Source organism: Calonectris borealis, chromosome 2 (genome assembly GCF_964195595.1).
Source record: "Calonectris borealis chromosome 2, bCalBor7.hap1.2, whole genome shotgun sequence".
Classification (NCBI taxonomy): Eukaryota; Metazoa; Chordata; class Aves; order Procellariiformes; family Procellariidae; genus Calonectris; species Calonectris borealis.
Window position 1 is genome coordinate 149,766,616 of NC_134313.1, and position 27,213 is coordinate 149,793,828.

General features: G+C 37.2%; 1 protein-coding gene across 1 annotated transcript in view; it reads left to right on the forward strand.

The window, feature by feature from the left end:
• The window catches only part of MALRD1 (MAM and LDL receptor class A domain containing 1), a 294,175-nt gene extending 279,177 nt beyond the window's left edge, over positions 1–14,998 (forward strand). The window contains exons 36-40 of the mRNA XM_075143913.1: positions 2,318–2,400; positions 2,493–2,583; positions 12,073–12,148; positions 13,804–13,860; positions 14,581–14,998. Coding sequence (XP_075000014.1) covers positions 2,318–2,400; positions 2,493–2,583; positions 12,073–12,148; positions 13,804–13,860; positions 14,581–14,709 — 436 coding nt within the window. The 3' untranslated portion in view covers positions 14,710–14,998. The remainder of the gene's footprint in view (positions 1–2,317; positions 2,401–2,492; positions 2,584–12,072; positions 12,149–13,803; positions 13,861–14,580) is intronic.
• Positions 14,999–27,213: the final 12,215 nt, after the last annotated feature.

Genomic DNA, 27,213 nt, shown 5'->3' on the forward strand with positions numbered 1-27,213 from the left:
CACAGCTGCAAATCTGTTTTCTCATTCTTTCTTTTACAGTCAAGTAAGTTCTGCAGTGACAAGAAAGAGGGCAATTTTGGTTAAAAGCATATCTAGCTCAACAGAAAATCTGGCAAATGGGGAGAAAGGAAATTATACAATTGAGAGCAATCAGAAAATTATTTTGATGGGTGATTACCATTAGATTGCAACGTTTCTACATGGATCCACAGGGCTTGGTATGAGCCCTACTGCAATTTGACATTCGTATAAAATCATCAGTCCGCATAAAAGAACAGCTTATGAATGACATGATTTTTTGTAGTATGTTGAAGAAGAAGGAGGTCTGAAGGGACCAGGTATTTTCAGTCACTGAATACAATGGGTCTCCAGCTCAGCCAGAGCTGTCAGCTGAAATTGTGCCGCTTTTTCTTTAAAATGAGCATGTCAGAATATGCTACTGGCTCCAGTCTCTCAAGCTAGGATTCATTAGTATACCAAACACTAACCTTGAAACAAGGTAGCCCTTTAACCAGAGAAAACTCATGTTTGTGGGGTAAAATGGGTTAAATAAATCTGTCTCTGCCCACTGTGTTTCCTCCCAGCATGTTCTCTGCCCACTATTTTTCGATGGTCCCCTGAGTTGCAACAAATCCCGCATCAGCCTCTTTTGGTCTTTAGTGAAGTCACCTTCCTCCTGTCATGTCTGACACTGGGATATAGATATGATTTCCGACATGCCCTGATCCTTTCAGGATTCCCCTAAATTTCACTGAGGTTGCAGACAGATGCTTGCTGCTCCTATCATCCCCCCCTTCCTCCCTCTACATCCGCCACGCTCAGTCATTTTCTGGGAAAATGAGATACTCCTCTCCCTCTGGAGTGCCTCAGTTAACTCAGTGTGCAGCTGCTAGGATAAGGCACATAGGCAATACCGTGTGCTAAACCATGACAAACAACACAAAGTTCTCTCACACATGTTCAAATAAAATAACCTTAATATAAAGATTTAATTGTGTATATGTGAGATTTTGTATTATACATTTAAGTGCCGGAGAGGAAACCACAATTACAAAACAGAAACTACTTTATAAAAATTAGTGACTATGAAAAAAATGTTAGTGTTACAGTGAGAAAGCAACTCAATATACAATCCCCCCCACATTAATACATTTTGTGAAACTCTAAAGAGAGAAATCATGAGAAGTGAAATTAATTTCCTATTCATACATTACTAGGATTGAAACTGGATTACTACCATAATTTCTTTCAGATGCTCCTTTAAAAAAAAAAAAATGTTGAAAATTTATGAAGCTCATAAACCACCAGCCATGCAGATAATTGAAAAGTTGGTAGAAGTCATTCCAGTCTGACACTCAGGTTGGGGTTCAGCTCATCAAGTGGGGTGCCTGAAATTTAGGTGTCAATATGTAGCTATCCCTCTAACAACCCTGTACACTAGTCATCATTTATGGTTTGTAAATGTAGGTGCCTACAGCCATTTTGAGACTCCCTGGGGTACCCAGGAGGGCTGCGTAGGTGCTCCCTACTCCACTGGTCTCAGCAGAGGCAGCCGACGCTCCCCTGGGTCTCCAAGGTCCCTTCATTCTGATGGAGAAGGCCACAGTGAAAGAATGTAGCAAAAAGTTAAACCCAGACAAATTAAAGTGAGAAACAATACACACTTTTTCGGTGATTGTGATTAACTGTTAAGCAACAAGCGTAAAGTAAAACATCAAGGATTGTGTCAGATTGTTTGTATTTTGGTTACTTCAAATCAAGACTGGATTTGAACCAAAGAGCAAATTTAGAATAATTTGACATGGCTGCAATTGTTAGCTCAAATGTAGTGCTTCAGTTTTGAAGAGGCATTTTGCTGAAGGGGTATCATTTTTTGCAAGAAAATGGAAAAACAAAAGAGAGACTGATTAGGTCGGGGTGGGGGGGGACATCTTTCTCACCTCTAATCGTGTATCTTTCTCTACATCACAGTCCCAGATTGTCAGCTCAGAAATGTATTTAACCCTCATATGGGGGATAACAGGGAAATTAGTCAAATTTCTTTTGCTGTGGGATAACAATACAATGGCAACATGGGCAAGGCAGCCAATTCTAATCTTTGAACTTTGTTTTGTTTTATTTTTCTCTCTCTTAGGTTTGTTTTGTGTATTTCTCACTTACATTTCATTCTATTAACTTTGATGCTGCTTTTTGTGATTCCTGGGTGAGCTTTAGTCACTGGCAAAAGTGCTCAAAAGGATTTGTATTTCTTGTGTGCTTGTCACTGTTTATGAGCCTTGCTTCTCCCTTTTTCAGAAATCTTTGTTTTATTCCACAGATGCGGAAAAGAATGGAAAGGAAACCGTTGCCACATAAGTGTTAAGCTTCTTCAGCATCCAACTTCAAGTCTCCTTCGAAATGGTGGGTCTGTAAAAAGAAAGAAATATCTTTCAATTCATTCTTTGAGTGCTTTCTTTTACTTATTTCTGTCTTTGATTGCTCTGATTTTGCAGGTATTTGGATTGGGTTGGGTATCAGTTTCTTGCTGATTAAAATTACAGCTGCTGCCTTGTATTTCCTTTTGAAGAAGAAAGTGCCAGAAACGTAAGTGAAACTTTTATTTTGTGTAAAGCTGACACAAATGCGGCACAAAGCAATGGCTAACTGCCCAGTCTCTTTGGTTTCAACTTTTAAATCTCCGCACAGTCTGTTTGCCTTCATATGCAACACTAAGCATAAAACCTAGCTTTGCAACAAAAGGTGACCTTAGTGGACCCCAGTCTGGAAACAATGAGTTTCCAGAAACGGCTTGACTGTTTAGAATGTTTTGATTGCAACGTTGTATGATTATTCCTAAATTATAAAATTCACCATTTATTCACCTTAACAGCAGCAGCCCTGATTTTTGTACATGATAGTTAAATGTGAAAAATAGAAGGTATTTATGGTTTCTCAAAACCTCTGAGGCCAAATTAGTTTCTTACAGGCAAATTCACAGCTCTTCCTAAGCTACTGAGTACCACATGCACCTGAGGGACATTTTTGCCCTGAATATTTACATACATCTGAGAACTTTCCCTGTCATAACTGCATGGAATAAAAGTGTGGGGGTTTCTACTTTAAAATATTAGGGTTTTTCATAAAAAGCTTCAATAGACTGGAAAAAATGCAAGCTGTAAGACTGCAGAATTGCGCAACCTTTTTTACAAATCATACGGTTTGTCCCCTCTCCTTTAATTACTACAGATGCACTCGCAATCTGACTTTCTGTTTTAATGTTTTATTACTCATCTTAATCAGTGGTTCTTTAGATGCGTCTCACCAGTGTCACCTTACCTGTTCCTTCCACCCATTTCCCCTACCACTTTGTCTCACACCCATTATCCAATACCTCCATCTTGCACTAGGATCACCCCAGTACAGACCTCTTGGCTTGTGGTGCAAGGACCTGTCTTACTCATGGTGAATGAGTGCTCTAGATGGTGATTTTTTTTTTTCAAAATCGGTATTTTTTCTATCCAATACTATTCTTGCTATTAGTACTGTGCAAATAGCAACTAAATTATCTTCTGACATCCTACAGCATAAAGTGTACCCTCAGTAAAGGCAAATAAATCAGCAAAACTAGTGGTGGTTTATTTCACAATTTATTTCAAGTGCTTCGAATAACAGTACTAGTAGTACTAGAGAGATCTCTTCATCCAGTTATCTGATTTCAGAGTTTTTTTAAGATATGCCTTAGACTGACAGGTTTTTATTTCACAGATATATTTCCTAGCCCTTCCTGTCATCCCTCTGATAATCTCTGCTTTCTCTCTCCTCCCAAATTTAAGATTTTAAAAAAAAAAATTTGCTGTTTCTTATTTTCCTGTAACACTTCTATTTCTTCTCTGGCCATCTCTTGACTTACTCTACTAGGTCCTCCTCTGTCAGGAAGTACTTACCCCTGTCCCTTCCTCCCTTTCAGCAATTCCTGTTGTGCATTGCCTTGTCCATTTTTGTGTTCTTAGATTTCCCTCACCTCTCATTTTCTTCTCCAGAATTCATTTTCAAAGCTGTCTCTTTTCCTTTAAACTTGTGCTTTGCTATAGACCTTTCTCTCTTTGGGGATGTTGTTATCTCCCAAACTATCTACTAAACTGTGCAGACTCCTGTCTTGACATTATTGCTGCTGACATGTCTCCTAACACTGCATGCTACCCTTGACAGGTAGAGTTGTCTATGGACACAGAAGCAAAATGTTGAAGCAGGAACATTTAGTGGTTGTGCTCCTGTTAAGTGAGTGCATAGCTTCACCTACTTTCTTTATGTCTACTTCCTCTTCTGTAAAGTGGGAATAATAGCATTTCCTTATCTTACTTCACAGGGGCTTTAAGACTTAATTTATTCACATTTATACAACCTGCTAAGGTACACATATGGAAAGGCACCTCAGAAGTGCAAGATAAGTTGTATTGATTTTTTTTTGTAATTTCAATTAATATTTTTGCAAAAAAAAAAAGGCTAGTGTTTTTTCTCAAAACATGTTTGATGGTGTTTTAATCAACAACTGTTTATTTCTTCTTACGCTACTTCTCCTCTGCTCTAAACACTTCCCTTTACCTTTTTTTTTCATAAATGTCTGCTTAAGGGTTACTGCACTGCCATCCACTTCTCTTCTACCCACAATCTGTATTCAAGGAATATTTTTTCCTTTCTTGTAATTATACATGCTAAAAAAAAGAGTCTTTTTGTACATGAAAAGGTACCCCGTTGCAATATGATGCCAAACACTTCAGTGTCCTGTTAGGTGTGTAATAAAACAGGGATGAATGAGGATATTCTTACTGTAGCACTAAGAAAATATTACAGCCCTGACATGAAGAGAATCAGAGCTGTCAAATAGAGGGTTAGATAGTTTACACAGCAAAGCTCATTCTGGTCTTGATTGTTTTCACTGGAGCTGCCAAAAAGGTAAGTTATGATGATGGAAATTTTTGTGGTTCTAAGTTTTGTCTATTAGGAAGTGACTAAGATTGTCAAATCATTTTGCCCATGATATAGAATAATTTTTTTTTTTTTATTGTTTTTAATCAGAGTTGACTTAACATGTAAAATGCATTTTATAGGCATCTTATCAAGAAATAATCTAGCTAATAAATGGCAATTTGATTGAAATTGTGAAATCGTGAAAACAATGAAATCTGGAACTTTGAATTTGAGAAGATAAGCTCATCCAGGCAGTTTGTCTCTCCCTTTTCAATTACCTAGTGCTTGGCATGATTTGGTATACAAAAATCACAGCTGGAAACATAGTAGTAAATTAAGGCAAGTTATTCCTTAACTGCTTAACCAGTAATCAGAAGTGACTAGTCAAAATGCAACCAATGTTATCATACTGAAGTTTGGATCTTTAAGATAAGGCTTTAGAATAAGAAGTGACTGTGTTTGCATAAGTCTGTAAAATGTACAATGTGACAGCACCACACAGAGGCATGAGATTTTACTCCTGATTTTTTTTAAGGGGATTTGATGAACTAGAGGAATTTAACTGCGCACTTGAATGATACTTTCCTACAATTCATTTTCACTTCAAAGGCTTGTGTCCACTTTCAGCCTTCCTGGGTCATGTTGTTTTCTTAAAGTCATTAGGCAATAGAGGCACTCTAGGAGTGCCTGCTTGGCCATTCTTTCACAGGGAAGCTTTCGCACACTTGAGCCCATATTTACTGCCTTTTGGTAAATTCTTTTGCTAGCTATTTTTTAATAATTTCTATTAATGTCTCCTTTTTCGTTACTGGTATAGAACCACACATGCAGGCATTGGCAGATGGTCCTCCAGAGACACATTAACAGTTGTAGGTGCTAGCTCCCAAGGACATTTTAAAACAGAGTGCAGGTCCATCTATACCTCAAAGGAAATAGCACAGGAATGTGCACAAGAGCTGGAGGAGAAGTTTCAGAGTCCAATAGAACTGATTTTTTCACCAGAAAACCAGGTAGCAGCCAGTAGGGGTGGGCTGGTGACCCCTTAGACAATTGCTGGCTAAGAAGTTGTCACTAATAAAGGTAACAATTTGAGAGTTACATTTGCCCCTCTTTTTCTTCACTGGAAAGATTGATAGTGCCTTAGCTCCTCCTTTCAACCCAGAAAGAATGCCCTGCTTCCCCTTTGCTCTCTCCTTCTTCTCCTTCCTTAGCAAGAATTTCATCTCTGATCTGCAGGCTTTAAACTCTTCAGTGCCTGAGTAGGAGTTACTGGAAGTCATCATATAAGTTTATTTCCTAATGGTCAAAAGCAGTCCACCACATGACTTGGCAGCAGTGTACTTCATTACCACGATGGCATTCAGACATGCAAGCTACTTCCTAGCTCCCAGATGGGGATATGTGAAACTTTTGTATAGAAACCCCAAATCAGAGGAAGCTTATAAGTTTCTCACATTCCTGTTCGTGCTCCGGAGATGACGATTTCTAGTCCAGAACAGAAGGCTGCCAGTTACTCCACTCCTTTAGTGGCATCTTTCCTTATTGACCAAATAGAAGTAAAGGTTCATTTTAGCTTCCATTTTATTGCAGCTGCCTTCTCATGCTTCATTTTACTTTAAAAAGTGAGAATCAAACACTTTCTGCCCAGCTAAGCTGTGTTTCTTTGCTATTGCCTCCAAAGGAGTCAATGTCCCTGGATCCTTTCAGCTTGCTTCTTTCCTGTTCTTGGTCTATGCCAACAGCTGCAATGCTAATGCACCACAGCTGTTATCCATCCTGTCAGTCATAATGAACACAGAACATTAAATTTTCCAAAGCGTATCAATAATGTAACTTGCCACACAGGCAACAGAGTGAAAAACTGAGGTGCTCTGAGAAAATATTTTAAAATGATAGAAAATAATAGGAAAACAGGACCCACAGAGGTCATTTTTCATCCTGCCACAGGACAGACTCCATTCTATCACTTCTGGTTTTGCACTTAAAGACCTCTAGCAACAAGAATTTCATGGCATCCTCAGGCAATCTTGGTACCCAAGGTAGAAAGAAAGTTTACTGTTAGAAAGTTTTTTTCTAACTCCTGATATGTCTGTTTACAATTTAAGTTCATTCCTATTCACCATGGACAAGAACAGATCATTCCCTTCCTCCTTGCAAAAAGCTTTTTATGTATTTGAAGCAGTTGTAATGCCTCCTTACAGGCTGCTTTCTTTAGGCTAAACAAGCTCAGTGTTTTCAGCCTTTCTTCATGGTTAAGGTTTTCTTACAATTATGATGATTCCCGGTTGCTGTTGCCAGGACTTTCTCCAATTAGACCATACCCTTCTGGAGGTCTGGTGTGGACGAACGGGTAGTGTATTCCAGGGGAGGCTCTCCAAGTAGATCTGAAGGACTGCCAGAGGTCATTGCTGGCTATGCCTCTGTTCCTATATCCCAAAGTGATAAACAGAATGACAGTAGAATGACATTTATTGAACCATTTTCAGCTTGTGAACTGGAATGGAGACAGACATTGTTCTTGTAGAATGAGGGGAAAAGGTGCAGGTTTATGAGAAAAAGAAAAACAAAACTAGGAAGCAGCAGCCCTGACTGTTGTTTGGGAGTTGTTTTATTAGTCTAATGCTGTTATCCAAATCCATTCCTTCTTCTGTAGATTATTTTTTTTTCTGAAGGATGAAACCCAGTGCTATAGTCAGAAGTCTTCAGTTTTTCTGAAATGTACATCTCACCACCACCACACATAAGAAAGTTTGCAAAGAAACAAGAGGTGACATGCTGAAAGAACAGAGCAAATCTCTCGGTCTATAGCCTTCAAGATCACCAAGATGAAAGATGCAAAGGACTGATTTTTTAAAAAAATAAATAATTAAGTTTCCTAAAGTGACTCAAAAGGTACAAAGTGCAGACCTAGGAAGCCCAGATGGCATATTAACAGCCTAATCAAACATCCAAGTGACTTGTAGATGATTCTAAATGCAGCTTTTGGAAAGTCTGCCCTCCTTGCATCACGCATCCCGTTTCTTCTGTGGGATGTGCAAAATATAGCCTACTTCTGCAAACCTAAATTTAGTTTAAAAGGTTTTATAAATGCTTTGGAAATTGAGGTCTTGAGTTATAGTTTCTGTTTAGAACAGAAACTTTAGAACATCTATAAAGAATTCCTTTAAGGGATTATTTTAATTAGGAGCTTAATTGTAATTGAATCTTTGGTCCACTAGGATTTTGTCATTGTTGCTATGGACCTGATGATAAACATTCTTCTAGTACTGTATTTCCTACAAATTTGTGTACTGTCTAAAAGAAATACTGAATTTTTCATTGAAAGGTACATTGAAAAGTACAAAATTCTGCGCTATTACATCCAAACGAATGAAATCTAGAGACTTTAATTTTCGTTAAAAAGCATGATGTTACTCAGCAGTCCTTTTACACACTGGCAGGTATTTTGTGGATTATACAGCTTTCTTCCATCTCTGTGAAGATGTAGTGCCTATGTGTCATAGTGTCATAGTGCCTATGGCAAGGCAGCAGTTTTTGCTACTAAAGAATGTAGATGAGCTTAGCAAAGCTATCACCCATGTGACCTCATCCCAGGATGATTAATCCTCTCCTTTCCTACTGTGGTATTTCTGGTTATGTTAGAAAACCCAGTTCTGTCTGAGCTGCCTTACCCACATGTTTGAGTCTTTTTTTTTTTTTTCTAAACCATCTTATGCTTGGCATTTTTAACCTTAACCTTAACCTTATTCCCTGCTTGCTACAGTCTTCTGAACTTGGCATTTATTGGTTTTCTTCATAAATGAGATTTATAAACATTTCACATTGATTAATTATTCTGGACCTTAATTTTTGTGAGTGATGAGTTACGTTTGCCCTTACCGTACAGTGGTAACACATACATAACTTTCTTCTTCCCACCATGAGACCTTGTGATGGGCATATTGCTCTTTACTGTAGCAATAAGCTATCATTTTCTATCAGGGCAATGTTTCACTTATGTCAAGTAACAGCAAGCACTGCAAGAATGAGCTTAACTCAAGCCACTGCAATACATTTAGTTAAATTGCCCGATCAAGCAGTTTAAAATTAGGGTGTAAACTGATGACCAGATGGCAACACTCACCCTGCTGACTAATACTGCACTTCTATGCTTTCCTCAGCAGTATCTATGTTGATGACAGAGTACTGGAGTGGACATAACATTGCTTTGCTCTAATAAGGAAAGCTTCATATTTCTAATTAACTAAAGATTTAACGTGTTATATTTACTTCTAGACTTCTTCAGGCAGTTACCATCTCATCCAACTGATGGATTATAGCCCTTGTGTAAACACGTGATTAAATTTTCTAATTGTATATTTTTTGAGGTCTCTTAAGTAATTCAAAAATATTTCAGAAATCTTTAAGGAAATAATTGTTTGCTACATTCACAAACAGGGTGTAACCATATATATATGTTTGTGTAAATACATTCATATATATGCATCTATGTGCATATATGTGCAACATATATGTTACATGTAAGGCAATATATTCAAGGTGACTTCCAAAGCCCTGCTCTGGCAAAAAGGTTCCTAAGAACAGGAGAGAACTTAAGAAAGCTTATTCTTCACTTCACCTAAATCTGGGGTGCATAAATTCAACCAGTGTCCATATTTTGGGCCATAAAAATTCCCATAGTCCCTAAGATTAGGTGCCAAACTACATATGCTCTTTCATGATTCAGACCTAAAGTGGAGGGACACCTGAAATCTGCTGGACAACCTGAGCAAAACTCAATTTTCATGCTTGAGAAAACCTCACACACATAGACAGGACCAATTTCAGCACTAAACACAGCAACCACAGACACGCTCTTGAAGAACGCAGCCAGCACTTTTTTTGGTGCCCACAGTTTGGCACAGTATCCTGCTGGTTAGTTATCCTCCTTGCAGAGGAAGCTGGAGATCTGTGTTCAGGGTCCTTCCTGCCCTCAGGACAGACCTAAGTACTCAGCATGTTCTTGTCCAAATAAGCAATATATATGTCCTGCACAAATTGCTTAAGTTCAATGGGGGAGTGGGGGATGAAAGAGAATCAGATCCGTCCCTATCCTTATAATTTCCTATTGGCCCATTAAAAGTTCCCACTGTGAATTGTGTGACTTGTGTTGCCCTTTGGAAGTGTCTCCACTGACTGTAAGCAGAATCTATGTGCTTAATTCTGTATCGTGCTGTTAGGCCATACAGCTGGTTTGTGATGTCTAAATGAGACACCAAAATTAAGGCATGCAAATCTGGCCCTTTGGGCACTTGTTTAGAAGCAGAGCCAAGTTCCTTTAAAACTTCTAATCTGAGTTTGCTTCTGGCCTCAAGTTTTGTGAGCCACGGTGTGATTTTAGAGTAAAAAATCAATTCTGTGTACATTTTGTGAACGTTATTCAGGAGGATTAGTATGCAAATATACACTTAGGAGGCATATAAATAACCTAATATATTATAGCTTCACTAAACTAACTAAAAGCATCAGAATATCATGATTTATTACAGTTAAGATTAAGATCAAATGAACAAATCAACATCTTCAAATATTCAGCTCTCCACATTGCTGTGTCAGGTAATCAAACTGAATTATGAGACTAGCATTAGAAGGAATTACTTTCTGGCAGTCTTGTTGTGAAAGATTTTAAGGAGACATGTTTGTTTTAGTCTAAAACCCAAACTTAGGTTCTTGGACTGATTTAACTCATAAGGTGATATATTTCTGTAGCCTACCTGTGCCTTCCTCCTAAGCATCCATTCTGGTTTTAGTTCTTTGCAAAATAAATCATGCGGTGTGTCTCCCCTGTGGCTCTCACTGAGGAACAACAGCTTCCCTTCCCAACATCTCCATCAGCTGTGTCTCCGTGACCACTCTTGTCCCCTCAGTCCTGCCTGCCACAGTAACACAGAGCCTGTCTGTCAGTTCCTAGGGAGACACTGCTTAAACCATCTGTAGGAGCAGCTTTGGAATAGAAACACTTTTTAATACAAGAAAATCCATCTCTCAATCATTGAGATTGAGTATTAGCTTTAGGGAACTTTTTATTTTAGAATACTCTACAAACACAGCTTTCTATACACATAAAGGCATGTATATGTTCTTATTCATAAAAGCATTGGTGGAAAAAAAATTAGTAAATGCATCTCTTCAAAAACAAAGATTAAAAAAAAGAAAGTGTGCTTCTGCTTCATTTTTCAGTAATTTTAACTAATGCATCTGTTGCTTTTCATATGGCATTGGTACAGTTTTGATGATTTCAAGCATTGTGGAATACTAGCCACCAGTCATCTATACGGAAAAAAGATTTAGATGTAGGCAGAAAGTTCCATCCCAAAATATCCTTCGCTTTTGCAGAATTAATGGGATTAACTGCACAGGTCATAAGTGCTTCCAAAAAAAGGAATATGTGAAGGTCTCTGTCAGGAAAGCATTTAAACTTCTAGCACAGGTAATGGACATGAGACCCATAATTAGTACAATTTGTCCTATTCATCTATTATAAATCACTTAAAGCATTGTGCATTCCAATATCTTCAGTGATTCTTTAAATATTTCTGACTCTGTAGTAAAAGGTATGGGGAGCTTCTACAGCTTTAAAACTAATTCTGATGATTTTGACCTAAAATACAAGTTCTTTCTTAATTCATTGGAAAAGAGTTCTTATAACAATTAAGTAACTAAAGTGTTCTTGAACTCAGAGCCTAAGACCATGTTAATTACTGAATCGCTAATGTGATAGTAACAAAACACAGAAAGAATATGATCTCATCACATGCATTATAGCAATGCAACTTTTGAGCTAATAACATGTTTTATTTAATGTGTAGCACTGTACTTGCATTTTATGAATACCAAATAGCTCTATGCATATCCAAAAGCATATATATTTTTAGCAGCAACAAATGAAAAACAGTTATTTTAACCTACACACAACTTACACAGAACGTTGGTTGAATTTCATTCATTTCAGTAGAGCTCAATCAGAAATACATTTAGCCATCTATATTTTTTGACTCAAGTCTTTTCAACCTGAAACTGTTTGGTTCTTTGACAACCTGTGTGATATTGTGGGTGTTTTTGTTGTTGTTTTCTTGACTTTTGAAGGAAACTGGAGGAAACCGCTAACGCTTCATTTGCCAACCCGTTGTACGAAGACTTTAGTTCATCTGGGAAAGTAAAGGTAAGCAGCAATAGCTGCTTCTATACATTCAGAAAAATGTGAGGCTGTAGTCCTCAAATAAGTTTTCTATTAAAACAAACAGTGTAATCCCTCACTAAATGCTAATTAATAAAAGAAGTAAGAATTAAAAATTGCTGCATTACTCAGATCAGTTCCGGTGCATTTTCAAAACATAGGCAGGTTTGAAATCAACTCAGTTTTGAGAACATCTTGATGTTTGTAACTAATACTGACTGTGGGCTGCTGAATCCGAGAAAAAAGAGTTTTGGATGAAATGTTTAGCCAGACATATAGAAGAAATAGCTCACTGGGATTTGTCTCCTTTTGCTTCTGGAAAAAAAAATACAAAGAAACACCCAACAACAAAAAAACACCAACAAAAACACAAAAAGCATGATTCAGCACCCAAGTTGCCTTTGCACACTCATTTAACTTTAATAAAATAGTTTATAACACTTCCCAATACCTTAAATGTGCATTACTATTCCCATCATTGTAAAATTCACCTTGACAGTAAACAAACACTTGGTCACATATTTCCCTGATACCTTTTGTTGATCATAATTAAGAGACTGCTAGAGTAACAAAGAAGTTTGTGAATAAAATATATATCTAAAAGTGAACATATTGCAACAAAAGGTTTCAAGGCAAGATTTCATTATCAAATTACAATGGTAGCTAAAATTTATGTTTTAAATTTAACAAGAGAAATATGATTGACTTAAAATGCAGCTATCTCTGCTATTTGATTTATCATTGAAAATAATACAGACAAAGCACCTTGCAGGTAAAAAGAGCAAAAAAAAAGTCTAAAACATCCTTCCTGCCCTCATTTTGGTACTACCCTTCTTAGCATTGAAAGAACTAGGCTTGGTTTGAAATAGAAAATAAAACTTTCTTGTCCTTTCCACAGTCAGAAATATAAGATTCCACTGCAGCTTTGAATAGGATTAACCATGACATGTCATTTGCTTTCTATAAAAGGTTCCTTACACCTGATTTTAGAGACATTAGATCAACTTAATTCATTTACAGGTTGGGGTTTGTGAGAGCTCCAGGTTGGAAACATTCCCATCACAATCATGTCCAATTTATCAGGACATTTTTATTTTAGTTAAAATAGATTCCTGACAGGCTTCATTTAATAGCAAGTTGAAAAACAGAAGCACAGTGTCAGGAGAGACATTTTCACAGAACACAGCCCCAGGCACTGTGATTGAAGTCCAGTGGTTACCAGATTTTCCTCTATTTTCTTTAAGATTGGGAAAATACATGTTTTCACTAATTCTTCCTTTAAAAGGGAAAACAAGAGTTATGAGGCTTCTCTGAGTCTGATGAGCCTTAAATCTGAATAGTGTATCACCAGTCAAAAGATACTGTATAACATGAGCAACAGCTCTTATCTCCAGCTGAATACCCACAAGTTACACACTTGTGGCGTCTATAAATTTCGTAAACAAGGAACAATTCTCCCTGGACCTTTCTGAACACCAAAACTGTGGGGGCCTAGCGTTGCCACACACCTGCCTATAATATTGCCTCATCGTTTTGGATCTGTAGAGTGTGTTACTCAGCCAGCCACATGGAAGGATATTTTCAGAATATTATTTGGAGCTCATTAAAAATATTCTGAAGAGGTTTTTTTCTTTTTATAGTCTCCTGGGTATGCCACCTCACTCGCTGTTCAAATCAGTGTTTCTCCATGGCATGAGGTATGTAATAACACATTTCTCTTCTAAAGTAGGATATGTCTTGGGCTATTAAATAAAATTCATTTGCAGAGGAAAAGGAAAACGTCACTTAAAGTTAATGGCATATTGCTACTTATAATGTTAGCACCTCTGGAAATCTGAGAAAGATGACCACGGTTGGATTGGCTGACAAGGACCTCATAATAGCAATTTCACTACTGTTGCTTGCTATAGCTACTTGTTACACTGTACAGTAGTTCAACACTTTCCAGTAAGGTAAATGCTGAAGAAAATGTTTAGAACTACAGAAGACCTTACCTGAAGAGTTCACATTATCTCTTTTCTCATACATTCCTCATTCAAGAATATTAGAACCGATCATTTAAATTACATTACCAGGTACCAAAATTAGTGACCCACTGCAATTACATTATTGTACAGAGATTCTCCCAAAACAATACCATATGTATGTTAGAGCAAGGGCTCTGGAGACAAGTAAAACAAAGGTGGGAGCAGATGCAGAAGAAGGTTAAATGACTTGATCAGGTGTATGTTGCAGATAATGGTTTTAGTGGAGCTATGCTAATCTTTATCAGCTGAAAATCTGGTCTGAAAAGTTTAGAGATTTTATAGTTTTCTTTGAACTTAACATCATATGTTACTTCTGTAATGAATCTACAGCCATTCATATGCCCATTCAAACTTTGTTTTTAAATTTCATTCTATGTTCTTTTCTTTCAGAATCCATTTAATGAAGATGTAAATGCTACTTCCTTTCCAAATCCTCTTTATGGTGAAGCATCAGAAGACATGGAGAAATTATGCAGTTCCTTGAAAATAGACATAAAACAGGATCAATATTGCTTGTAACTCTTTGCCTGAAGATTTGTTCTAAAATGTGAAAGTATGTCATGATACTGTAGCATTTGCCATATGAATGAATAACTCTTCACAAAATAACTCTTTCATTAAAATAATTATGTTCAGAAAGTAACTTTACATTAAAAATGGAATCCATACATAGGTAAAACATATATATATATAGTCTTCTGTCATTTCTGTTGGTGCAGAAAGAGATTGGTAACTATAACTATGAATTCATTTTACATTTGTACAGTTCAAATTCCAGTACGTTAATAAAATGTTTAATCAAATCCAGATTCTTGAGGTTTGGGAATCATAATTTTATGTCTATTATTTGAGAAATGATGACTTAAATATTTCTGTAATTTTGCATTAGAAAGGGATTTTAAATGGCTATTTTAGTGTTCCAAGGGGCAGAAGCAAAAGAATAGTCTTTGTGTAATTAGAAACATATCAAGCTAAATCAAAGACGGTCATGAATCATGGATTTGCATATCAGCTCAGCCTGTGATTCATCAATGTGACATACCAGTATGTACACTTATTTTTAAAAAATGTGTTTATTATTAACTTTGATAGTCATATCTGACCGAATTCCTTTCTGGTCAGCTCTACAGTGCTTACCACAGCGCTACAGATATATTTAGTTTAGTGGTTGACAGAGGGTGGAAACTAGCATGTTCAGGAAACCGTATTTCTGCTGAATAGGTTGGCCTCCCACACAGCTGAAACTTACGTCGTCCCAAGCCTACAGTAGAAAGATATTGGGGGGAATTCTGGATTGCTTCCTGATTTTGAGTGTCAAAGGCATATATGTATACCAGGCATAGCTTGTAATAGTGTTTACACTTTAAATAACCTGACAATACGTCATTTTCCATAATGCCCACTTGAATTATATGGTGGTCATTTTTAGCTTGAAGGCTTAAGTGTTCCTACTATGTATGCTTATGTTTTCCTCCCTTACTGTATTTCTACAGCCTACTTAATTTTAGACCCATTGGTAAGTTTCAAAGAGACTAAAGTCCTTCAAATTTCATAAAAACAGATATCTGGATAGTAGACAGTATCTCTGTTAATACATTCATTCAGAGAAAGCTGAAATGCTTGACATTTATTAGACTTTCAAGACTCCAGACAGAAAAGCACATTGAAGCCTGGCTTCATTCTATTTGCTTGGTTTGGGTTTTGTTTTGATTTGTTTTGGTTTGGTTTTCTTTCACTTTTTCTTAATAGCATAACAGTAGTCCATAGCTCTCTACCTGGGGCCACAGAACTGCTTTTTGCCTTGGATTTTCTTATCTGACTGGCATGTTGTTTCATGGGTAGCAGAAGTAACAAGGCATAATTCCTAAAGATGTTTGTGCATCATTGTCTCCATACCTTTCTGGCAATGTGCTCATAAGTGCCTCTCTGTTGCATTGTAAAACCTCCCATTTCTCTTTCCCCTCTCTTCTGTAATCCCCTGTAGTATCGTCAGTTCTTCCCCAAGCTCCATAGCCCACCCAAAAACTTTGTCTCTTGAGCTTGTTTCCTTCATGTGCCCTAACTACAAACCAAAAAAGAATCATCAATCACTGTCTGGCCCAGAGCTACGCACGTGCTAATCAGCTGCTGTACTTTCGGCTGGTTGGCCGGTTTGCAGCACAGGTAACAAACTCACACTGCAACTTCTCCTCCTCTGTGCCCTGAATTTGTGCGGCTGTCTCCTGCTCCATTGCTACTTTAATGAAGCTGCTCGGAGCTTCATGTCTTTCATACACACCTACCTTAATGTCGAGTCTAGCTGGAAGTTACCAAATGTTATTCATGGAGGTTTTAAATAAGGAACTGTGACAAGAGGATCACACATGCTGTTTTCTTTCTGAAACAAGATTAGTAAGACACAAAACATATAGAATTTGCTTATTATACTTGTATTTGTTAAGTTGAGACAAGAAAATACACTTGATCCATCAAAGTGCCCAGTGCCTCCAGCTCCTGAACTCTGGTATTTTGATAAATCTGTGCGAGACAGTTGATCTCCACGTTATAAACAGGCATTGAACATTCCTACAAGGTCAAGCCCATCCAGTCAAATTCTCATTTATTCTGCAACAGACTGGCATTGCTTTCAGAATTTCATTAAACACTAAAATGCTGGTTATGCTATAGTTCCTTAATTCTCCAAGAATTGTGTCACACTATGTATGTCTGTAAAAAATTGCAATAACAAAAAGGATAAAATTAATATAGTAGAATTTCATCACATTCTCCATTATGAAACAAAACATATTTATTTTACTATTAATGGTACTCATATTTTAACATCCTAAATAGAAGCATATTATTATAAAGAATTATTGTAACAGAACTCAAAGAATATCATATTTCTCATCAGTAGCTATTTCCTGAGATAACTGGGACTCTTCTGGATTATCTCTGAAGCAAGGTAGGCCTTCCATCAAAATAATTTTCCATTTTTATAACTGATAGAATATTTTTAAAGAAAGTGTTAAAATTCAGACTTTTCATCTTCCTGAACTCCAATCATTTTTTACTATTCTTATTTCACCAAGAACTAAAGATTCACTTATATTCACCGTATGGTCATTTTCTCTTGCCTAACAGCTGACTAACAGCAGCCCCAGACTGAAAGGTTTAAAATAAAAATTATACTTTTTATTTCTTTTTTTTTTTGAAACTTTTTAGTACTTTGAACGACAGCAGTAATATTCATATTCTTGGTCATCCTTGCCACAATTTCAATTTCAAAATCTAAAGAATATGCCAGGCAAAAAAAAATGTTAAATCTTTCTACATAGGTTTCTTACTTCTCCCAATTAATAATAGCCCTTGACTAAATACCCTCTGTAAGCTCATGTTGTTATTGTCATAAATTCTAAGTAGTAAAAATGAATTGTTTCCAAGTGGCCTGTTTTCTGGGAATAAATTAAAAGATGCATACTCTATACAGATGATGAATACTGTACTTAGTCTAGTTTAAATGTTTGTACGTTAATGACCCAAGGTAACAGCAGAAATAAATTACAAGACAAAACTTTTAACAAAACCTAATACCACCTGCAGTGTGGTCAATATCCTCTTTTCATAGTTGTTCAGCTCCCAAAATCTCACAATCATAAACAGTGCAAGCAAGCAAGTCCCTTGCTTTTGGCTGATCTGTTTTTCAAAACAAAACATAGTTACATACATATCAATAACCATGTTTCACACACAGATAGCCAGATCCTTATCTTAGAAAGGGTCACTGTATTTGCAGCTTGTTCCAATACTTGCCTCGACATCTGTCATTGGCCATGCAATTTTGGAAGAGGTGTGGAAGGGGAGAAGGATCTTATCTTCTGTTTAAAAATCTTATGTGCAACATATGGCTGCACACCCTCCTCTTTGTCAATACTGGGGAGCTCAGGCCTTGCTCAGAGTTTCCCCTTGGGCTCACTGGTTGCACTTTTGCAGCTGTACCAGTGCTTTGTACTGCTGCCCCATTTCTCCATATATTCCTGCATCTGCTGGCCGTTCCAATTGAGATTGCTGTGCATGTAGTCCAGCTGCTTGCTGATAGTGACTTTCTCTTATCCTTTCCCTGTTTCACCAGCAACAGCCTGATCAGCATGAAGATGATAAAATTGATCAACCACATAATCTAATTTTGAAGTTATTCTGGCTTTGAGATGGAGGATAGGTTAGATGACATCCAGAAGTCCTTTCAGACCTAAATGTTCTTGTAATTCTATGATTCCGTGGTGTTGGTGGCACCCAGTTCCTCCTTGACAACATTGTCCTCATTCAGATCTGTCTCCAGCTTGTGCCATGCAAGCATATGTTTGCTGAGATCATTCTGAAGCCAAGGGTATCCTCAGCTCCCCCTTACAGTTTCTTCGCCTATTTGCTCAGCTGTGGCTGAGGTCTCAGGCACAGCTTTTGACTTTTTTCGTGACCTGTTTCTGTATCTGATACAGCTGGAGATAGGGTCTTGGATTAGTTAGAGCTTTGATCTGATCTGCTACATCTTAACTGGACTTGCTGCCGTATATGAACACCAGAGCCACCTAAAAAATGCCCGCTTTTAGTAGCCATCAGGTTGGCAAGGTTTCTATTAATCTTGTCCTCAGGTGGATGCCTACCCTAGAGTGCAGTAAATGGAATTCTAGCAGCTCCTAATTCTTTCTGTTGACTGTAAAGACAGTCTAGACATGATGTCTGCAATGGAGATGTCCAGATTTAACAATATGAATCCCATTCATACTGTCTTAATCAAGTCCAAATTTCATTAATGTATGTATTGTTATGGAAATTCTCACTGGATAATCCTCCTTACAAATATACATACAAATGCTCTCTTATACACAGATGTTTTACAGACCTCTCTCTGTTTGTACAAATCAGACAAAAAGAGCTTAATGTGTACATATAACATGCAGTAATGCATCTGTCAAAACCTGAGATCTTGTGTCTTTCATTTTCAGTTTGTGTGGGAGAAGAGAGGGAAAAGTAGGTGGGGAGAATTCATATATAAGTTAACAAAAATGGAAGTTCATAAACACCTAAGTAGAAAAATCTATTGAGGGCTGTATTGCTCCATGTAGATTACAGCATGTGAGAAGTCAAGCACCTGACATGCAACAGGATTCTTCTCTGCTAAGTACCTAAAAACAGTTATTTATTTTCCAAGGTACCAGTCAGTTACTAAGACTTGTGAATAGGAAATTGTTCTCCACTGTGTGGGAATGAAGAAGTAAAAAAATACAGCAAAGGAAGGAAAGACAGTACTAAAAACATGTGTAGTAATGTCATTCCAAACTTCCTACGCTGTTACCACTTGATTGCCTGTAGATCTTATATTGTAGCCCCTTTTTATTATTATTTAGCAGGTATGCAGCTGACCAGAAGGGTGATCATAATGTGCATGTTCCTGCAGCAGCCAACCACAGATCTTCAAAAATGCCAAGCAAGTTAATATTCATATTTGGAATTTAATTCACCATCTGCAGCTATAATTATTCTTAGGGACATATTCCACGCTCAAAAAATATTTGTGCTTTTCCACAGGATATTTAATATGTGACAACTAAGATATGGTAAACTGTAGAGCATATTAGTCTGGCGGGTTTACGTTTTACTTTTATGAGCATACTCAAGGTGAATCTTAAAGGTGGGGGGAAGGGAATAGATCAAAATATAACCTTAATCACACCAGGAATTTACAGCATATTTACTGTTCTATTATAAAACCACATTTTTTTGCCGTCTTCTTAATATGGCCAAAGAGCAACATAATGTTCAGCCTAGAAGAGGATCCAAGAGCATAAATGTCGTGATTTAACCCCAGACAGCACATAAACACCACGCAAACGTTCGCTCACCCCCCCGCTCCTGTAGGATAGGGGAGAGAATCGGGAGGGCACAAGTAGGAAAACTCGTGGGTTGAGATAAACAGTTTAATAATTGAAATAAAACGAAGTAGAACAGTAATAATAACAATGACAACAACAACAATAACAGAATGCACAAAGCAGGCAATGCACAATGCAACTGCTCACCGACCCGCTGACCGCGTGTCACGAACGGGGGCGAGCCCCCACCCCTGGTTTTTATACTGAGCATGACGTCACATGGTATAGAATACCACATTGGCCAGCTGGGTCAACCGCCCCAGCTATGTTCCCCCCGCCCAGCTTCCTCTGCACTTGGCAGAGCATGGGAAGCCGAAAAAAAAAGTCCTGGGTGCAAGCACCCCCCAGTAACAACCAAACCATCAATAGGCCATCAACGTTCCTCTCATACCAAACCCAAAATACAGCACCCCCCTCCAGCTACTGGGAAGAAAGTTAACTCTGTCCCAGACGGAACCAGGACAATAAAGCTTGTGTTCAAGTGTTTGACCGGAGTGTTCAAGTGGTGAGAATGGGGTGTAGTAGCTAAACTAGAGTAGTGGCAATGATGTGATGTGGCAATGAATTTCTTGCAGTCCTCTGGCCCTCCATGGATCACAAGCTAAAATATGTCTCCCAACATTGGTTCCAACTACTAGGAAGAAATGTAGTTCAATAGTTCAATGAATTTTTAAATCTATATCTCTCCTTTTGACCATTTCTTCATAAAAGGAGTTCATTTGTCCTTTTATTTATGAACAATGTCAAATCATTATGCTTTAGAGAAGAGCTGGTCAAGTTCAGGGTAATGTTTAGGCAACAGGATGAAGCCAGAGAGTTATCAACTACAGGGGAGGGTAGGTATTCTACTTTTCCAACTAAAATATGAGTCTCCAAGGCAAGTCAGCAAGGCATGCTCAACTGGGTTAAATGGGTTTAACAGGGAGAAATGAGCACAAATTATTCATGGGAATTCTTTAATCTTCTGTGTAATTATGTGATCATTCCCAGAACAAAGACTTTGATTGATCATAACAGGAGGAAAATGTTCGCACTCAGCACAATGATTAGCGTACAGCTATGGAGAACAAAAAAAAAAAGTGATAATCTAGTGCTTTAATATTTTCTGCATATTTTGAAAGTTTGGGATGCTAAGTCTAAATAATTTAAAGGTAATTATAAGTAAACCTTTTTTTTTTTCTCAAAAGAAAGCTGTTTTCATTTTGTTCTTCACTTGCGTCTTTGAGTCCTACTTCTTCAAGTCACTTATTTTTCTTTTTTTCAACCACTTAATGCAAGTCATAAAACAGTACCATTCTGTGACAAGTATTTTATGATATATATGGTATGTGAATTTGTAGCTTTAGTCAATGTTATGGTTTTGATATCTAAGGCTTAGAATACAATTGACTGAGCACTAACATATAGTTACTTTAGAAACATGGTATGTCAAGAGCATTATCATTAGTAATATATTTGCTATTCACATGTTAGCCAGAAGTGGACATTAATAAGCACTACATTACAATTGGTCTCCAATGAAACTGTGTATTACAGCTACCTTAGTAGTTAAAGTATTCAACATGATTCACATAAAGTATTGTCAGGGAATTAATAATGATTTGCTTCTTTTTGTAAAAAGGGGCTGTATTCATTGTAACAACATGATTAATCAAGTAATAAATTAACTCAGGGAGGTAAGTAGGACTCTCAGGGTTATGCTCTGCCCTGAGCTTATATGCAAAATTGCTACTGACACAAACCAAATCAAAGGGATAAAAGAATATACTCTTAGGAATATACGCCTAGATATCTACTCCTACACCAATCTAGAATACCCAGAAGATAAAAAGGATTAAATTACTCTGCAGTTTCTGTTTAGCTGTCTTAGTCTGCAGGTGATTTCTCTGGACACCTTTGAGAAAAATTCAGTGGCCAAAGGATGCTCAAGATTAAAAGTTTTGATAACTCTTAATAACTTCCTTTGTGTATGTTAACCAATCAAGGTAACTTTTAAAGGAGTGTTATTGCTTCATTTTAGCAGCACTTCAACTGCTACTTTAAACCACTCTAAAATCTGCCTATTTTACTAGCTTTGTGAACCTTCTCTTGGAGATCAGTTTCTCACAGTTGGCAGTTTTGAAAGGCAGCATTGATACATTTGGATTTACTCTCATTTTATTCTCCTGTTTGCATGGCTTTGTATTTCACTTTAACTTCTCTACCAACAAGTAGATACACGAGAAACCCTATTCAGTTCAACTTCGACAAAACTGTCTTGGAATATGTATGGGGTAGAATGGTGAGAGGCAAGGGAGAGAATTAATCTCACTAAATATTCAACATACTAAGGTATCTAGGGATCAAGCTTTTTATTTTCACATTTGTATCCTGTTTGTGTCCCATTTCCTGCTTACAGATAAAAATCAAAGAATAAGCTAACATGCTCCTTCTTTAAGTTCACTGCAAATTATCCTAAGAAAATTCTTAAGGCATTTAACTGGAAGAGGGGAAAAAAAAAACAAACCCAAATAATTCAGACCAAAAATCGTGTTTTGCAATAGTGGTGGGAATTCTTGAAAAAATCTCCAGTAGAAAGTTGCTGCATAAAATGTTGCCTATAAGTAGGATCATGTGGGCTCACTCCATATATTTAGCTTGTCATCCTCCTATAAGTAACAATTAAACTCACTCACCACCTCATACATTCCTTCAAAACTCTCTGGAAATGAAACTAAAACATAAGTGGTATCCAGTGCATACCATACAGAGATCTCAGACTGATGTACAACATTTTATCTCAAACTGAAAAGATAATTTGCAAATATGATTATTTACATAAAGTATTACAAGAGAAAATACAAAATCTCTCACTGAAGGAGTCACTGGGATAGCTTTGATTTCTTAATCAAGTTGCACATATAGTAGTAGTAGTAGTAGTATCATTTAGGTTGGAAAAGACCTTTAAGATCATTGAGTCCAACCGTTAACCTAACACTGCCAAGTCCACCACTAAGCCACGTCCCTAAGCTCCACATCTACACGTCTGTTAAATACCTCCAGGGATGGTGACTCTACCACTTCCCTGGGCAGCCTGTTCCAAGGCTTGACAACCCTTTCAGTGAAGACATTTTTCCTAATATCCAATCTAAACCTCCCTTGGTGCAACTTGAGGCCATTTCCTCTCATCCTATGGCTAGTTACTTGGCAGAAGAGACCAACACCCACCTCGCTACAACCTCCTTTCAGGTAGTTGTAGAGCGTGATGAGGTCTCCCCTCAGCCTCCTCTTCTCCAGACTAAACAGTCCCAGTTCCCTTAGCTGCTCCTCATAAGATTTGTTCTCTAGACATGTACTTCCCAAATGGGAGCTGGAGGCAGGGTAGATTATACTAGGTATTACAAAACCTCCTGGAGACATGTTTAGTTAACTAGATCACATCCTTACTCAATGAACTTGATTCAGCTGTCTACATAGAATCATAGAATCATAGAATCATTAAGGTTCGAAAAGACCTCTAAGATCATCGTGTCCAACCGTCAACCCAACACACCATGCCCACTAAACCATGTCCCTAAGGACCTCATCTACACGTCTTTTAAATACCTCCAGGGATGGTGACTCCACCACTTCCCTGGGCAGCCTGTTCCAAGGCCTGACCACTCTTTCAGTAAAGAAATTTCTCCTAATGTCCAAAATAAAGTTTGCAATATATTCTTTAACCTGACACAAATTAATCATATATCTATACACATATACATCTGCTAGCTGCCATGAGGAAAGGTAAGCAACGCAATTACATCTGTGGACTTCTGCACCTTCAGAGAACTGTCTATGCTTCTGGTTGGACTTTTCTTTTTCTGTGCAAATGGGCTGTTTATTTCAACTTTCAATCTTTCCATCTTTTTCAGCCTTTCAATCTTCATATCTGCCTTTTTATCCTCTTCTTTCCTATCCTCTTTCACTGATCATTCAACCTTCACTTACTCTCTCTCCTACATGAAAGGGAAATGGATTTTTGAACAAATATGCCATTTGTTGGTTCAATGCCAATCATGCTGGTTAAGTTATACTTATCCTCTATAATGTCTCTAACTTATATATTGGATTGCAAATTCCTCAAGGTCCTCAGGCACTACTATGTTGATTATCATGAATAATGTCACCTGATTTTCAAGATTTTCAATTGCCTATAAAACTTACTGAAACCAATGGGAACATCAGTCCTGGGACCTCAAGAAATTCCAGACACACTAGAAAACTCTTATTTAACAGCCAAAATTTGGATTGAAAGTCCTAACTTCAGGCACCTTGGTTTCAATGTTTTAAATAATCACTTATATTTTGCTTTATCCTTGTCCCATTGTCATTTCTCATAGAAGAGACTTGCATCATCAGGTCAAATCATTTTCAGGCGGTTCAAAAGCATGTTGCAGGAACAGTATCTAAAACATACCATCACAGACATTTGAAGCATTATTGTTCTTCTCTATTACCCTATGCTAGCTTGTGACACCATGAGTGCAATGAGTGCTGTGTGCTGCCTGATGTTTGAGAGGGTACAGCCTCGGGAATGAACGCAAGGCACATGGTGGAGGGGGAGTTCATTTCAGTCAAATAATGCTCTTCCATCTGGCACACCATAAAGTAAAGTAACAGTATAAAAATAAGAAAAACAAGTTTGTTGTGGAGTTTTTGTTGTTTCAATTTGAATTTGCAATATAAACAACACACTAATTTTCCCTTTACAGTGATATGGTTCTGGAACTCATCTATCACTTTGATTTCTGCTGGTTGCCTTAGCATTTTGCTCTGCCCCAGAGGCTAGGAACGCTTACCTATAAACCAGCCATGACTAGTCAACAGGATTAGGTGTAATTTTTATCTCTTCTAGTCAAAGAAAATATTAGGCTTCAGTGTCATCTCGATGATGTTCGAAGACTTTGAGTCCCATCGAAAGACCGTTGGTACCACCAGCAGCATGGCATCTGGTAAAACATGGGGGAAAAGGAATTAACCTAGAGAATGGTGCAAAACAAGCAGTTCTAGAAGTGCTGGCAAAGTGACAGATTAAGAAGCACTGCGAATGGTGACATTTTTACATAGTCATTCCACAAAGCTGGATGCATGCTTGGTGTTCAGGTACCATAATTATTGACCATAGGCCTTTTGTTTGTCCGGTGGTAAGAACACAATGGAGTGAAGAATTTGTAATTCTGAGTACTTTTTACAAGGATGTTAATAATCTATTAATATGGCATATGAAAGTGGTATCTTCTTTAGAACCACAAAAGATGCAGGAGGTTATTTATTGTTTGTTTGATTGTTTTTTACCTGGATACACACAAACCCTCCATAAGTTTTAATTTAGGAAGAAAAGATATATGCTGTCTGAAATGGTATACTTAGCAGATTCTTCTTTGCTGAATAAAAAGGTCTTGGTTCACATGGATGAAAATGACAAGGATCTCTGCAGTGTGTAGTTTTCTCATTCTGAATATCAGAAATTTCCCAATTCACTCTCTTTTGGGGGTAGATACATATAGAGATACACATATCTGTATATTTCAAGTGGGGTTGTCATTGGAGAGCCTCAGGTGACTTTGTGGAGAAATGTGGCCAGCAAAATAAAAGGCTGGTTGATTGCTTGCTTGCTGTTGGGAGAGACATAGTTTGCAGAGACAGGAATGGGGACAGATGGTTTTGGTTATGGCTTTAATCTTTTTAAAAGGCTTAATCTATGTGAAAGTATGCTCAAAGAGCCAGCAGTGTTCCAGAGATCTACAATATTATATGACATAAAAATTTGTTTAGTGAGTGTTTTAACTAGTAAATTAAAATTTCTCAAGAAACATTTGAGAAAAGAGAAGAAATAGTCCACTTACTTAAGAGAAATTCTTTTTCATTTAACCTTTTTTCTCTACTTGGCTTCAAGTTTCGTGACACATTCTGACCTTAACAATATGTGACTACTTGAGTGCATCTTGGTATGTCTATCTCATATTATGAAATTATTAACTACAGAACTGTAGTACACCACAAAAGTACATCACACCACTTTTCCGTTTACCTTATGTTAAAATAGTAAATATGTTATGTAGGACCAAGAACAGACTTACAGGAGGAGCCTATATATCAGAAGATATTTTGTCCTTCTCTGACACCCACATGACACATTTAATACACTGCCAAGCACTGTAAATCACACAGACAGTCTTTTCTATTTAACAAAGAAGTATTGCTATTCTAGTAAAGCTGTATTTTTTTTGGTGATAGCTCTTGCTACTTTATGCAGCAGTCAACAGAACTCTGTATCAAAATAGATCATTTTGTAAGCAGAAAGCAAACGTTCAAGTTTTCAATTGCAAAACCACTTCAGCTGCAGTACAGACACAACAATACTTGCTTTCAATAGCTAAGGGAAAAAACAGATTAATAGACATACCAGTCAAATCGCTGTAACTTCCAATCCAATAGAACAATGGCAAACTGCCCAAAGGAAATGCCCAAAATACTTGATCTGAGCTATGCTGAAGGACACTGTATTGCACATTGGGAACATTTAACCTTAACAATCATGATTAAATTTAAAAAGGAGGAAAAAAAAACCACTACTGCTAAAGACACCTTGTCCAGTAGCAAAATTTAGGCAGTAAGGCTTTATAGGGTATATTCTATCTGTATATGTCTAATACCTCCTTGTTAAATTCTTTCCTTTAGCAATGTCCTCAGAATCTAAATTGTAAAGGAGCGGATTTTAATTTTCATACATGCATAATATATAACTATCTTCTGTTCTTGTTTATGTTTATACATTTTATGTATTATACATAAACATTTTACAAAATATGTATTTTCCATTATATTTAAGGGTGTGTGTTAAATGTAATTTTAAGGGGTAGCCTAATGAAAAGAAATACTCAGTTTGACTAATATTTATTTAAAGTTATTTTCTGTTATTTTTGTTATGACATAATATTTTCTATATAATTTTTCAATGCAAAGTAACACTGCACATTGTTTCTGTTAAACACTAATGGCATTCCTTAAAAAACAATAGAAATAGATTCTGAAGTTATGTGCAACGTGTAATTACATGTTCAATCACCCAGTTTGTAGTGTACTTCTGCACAAC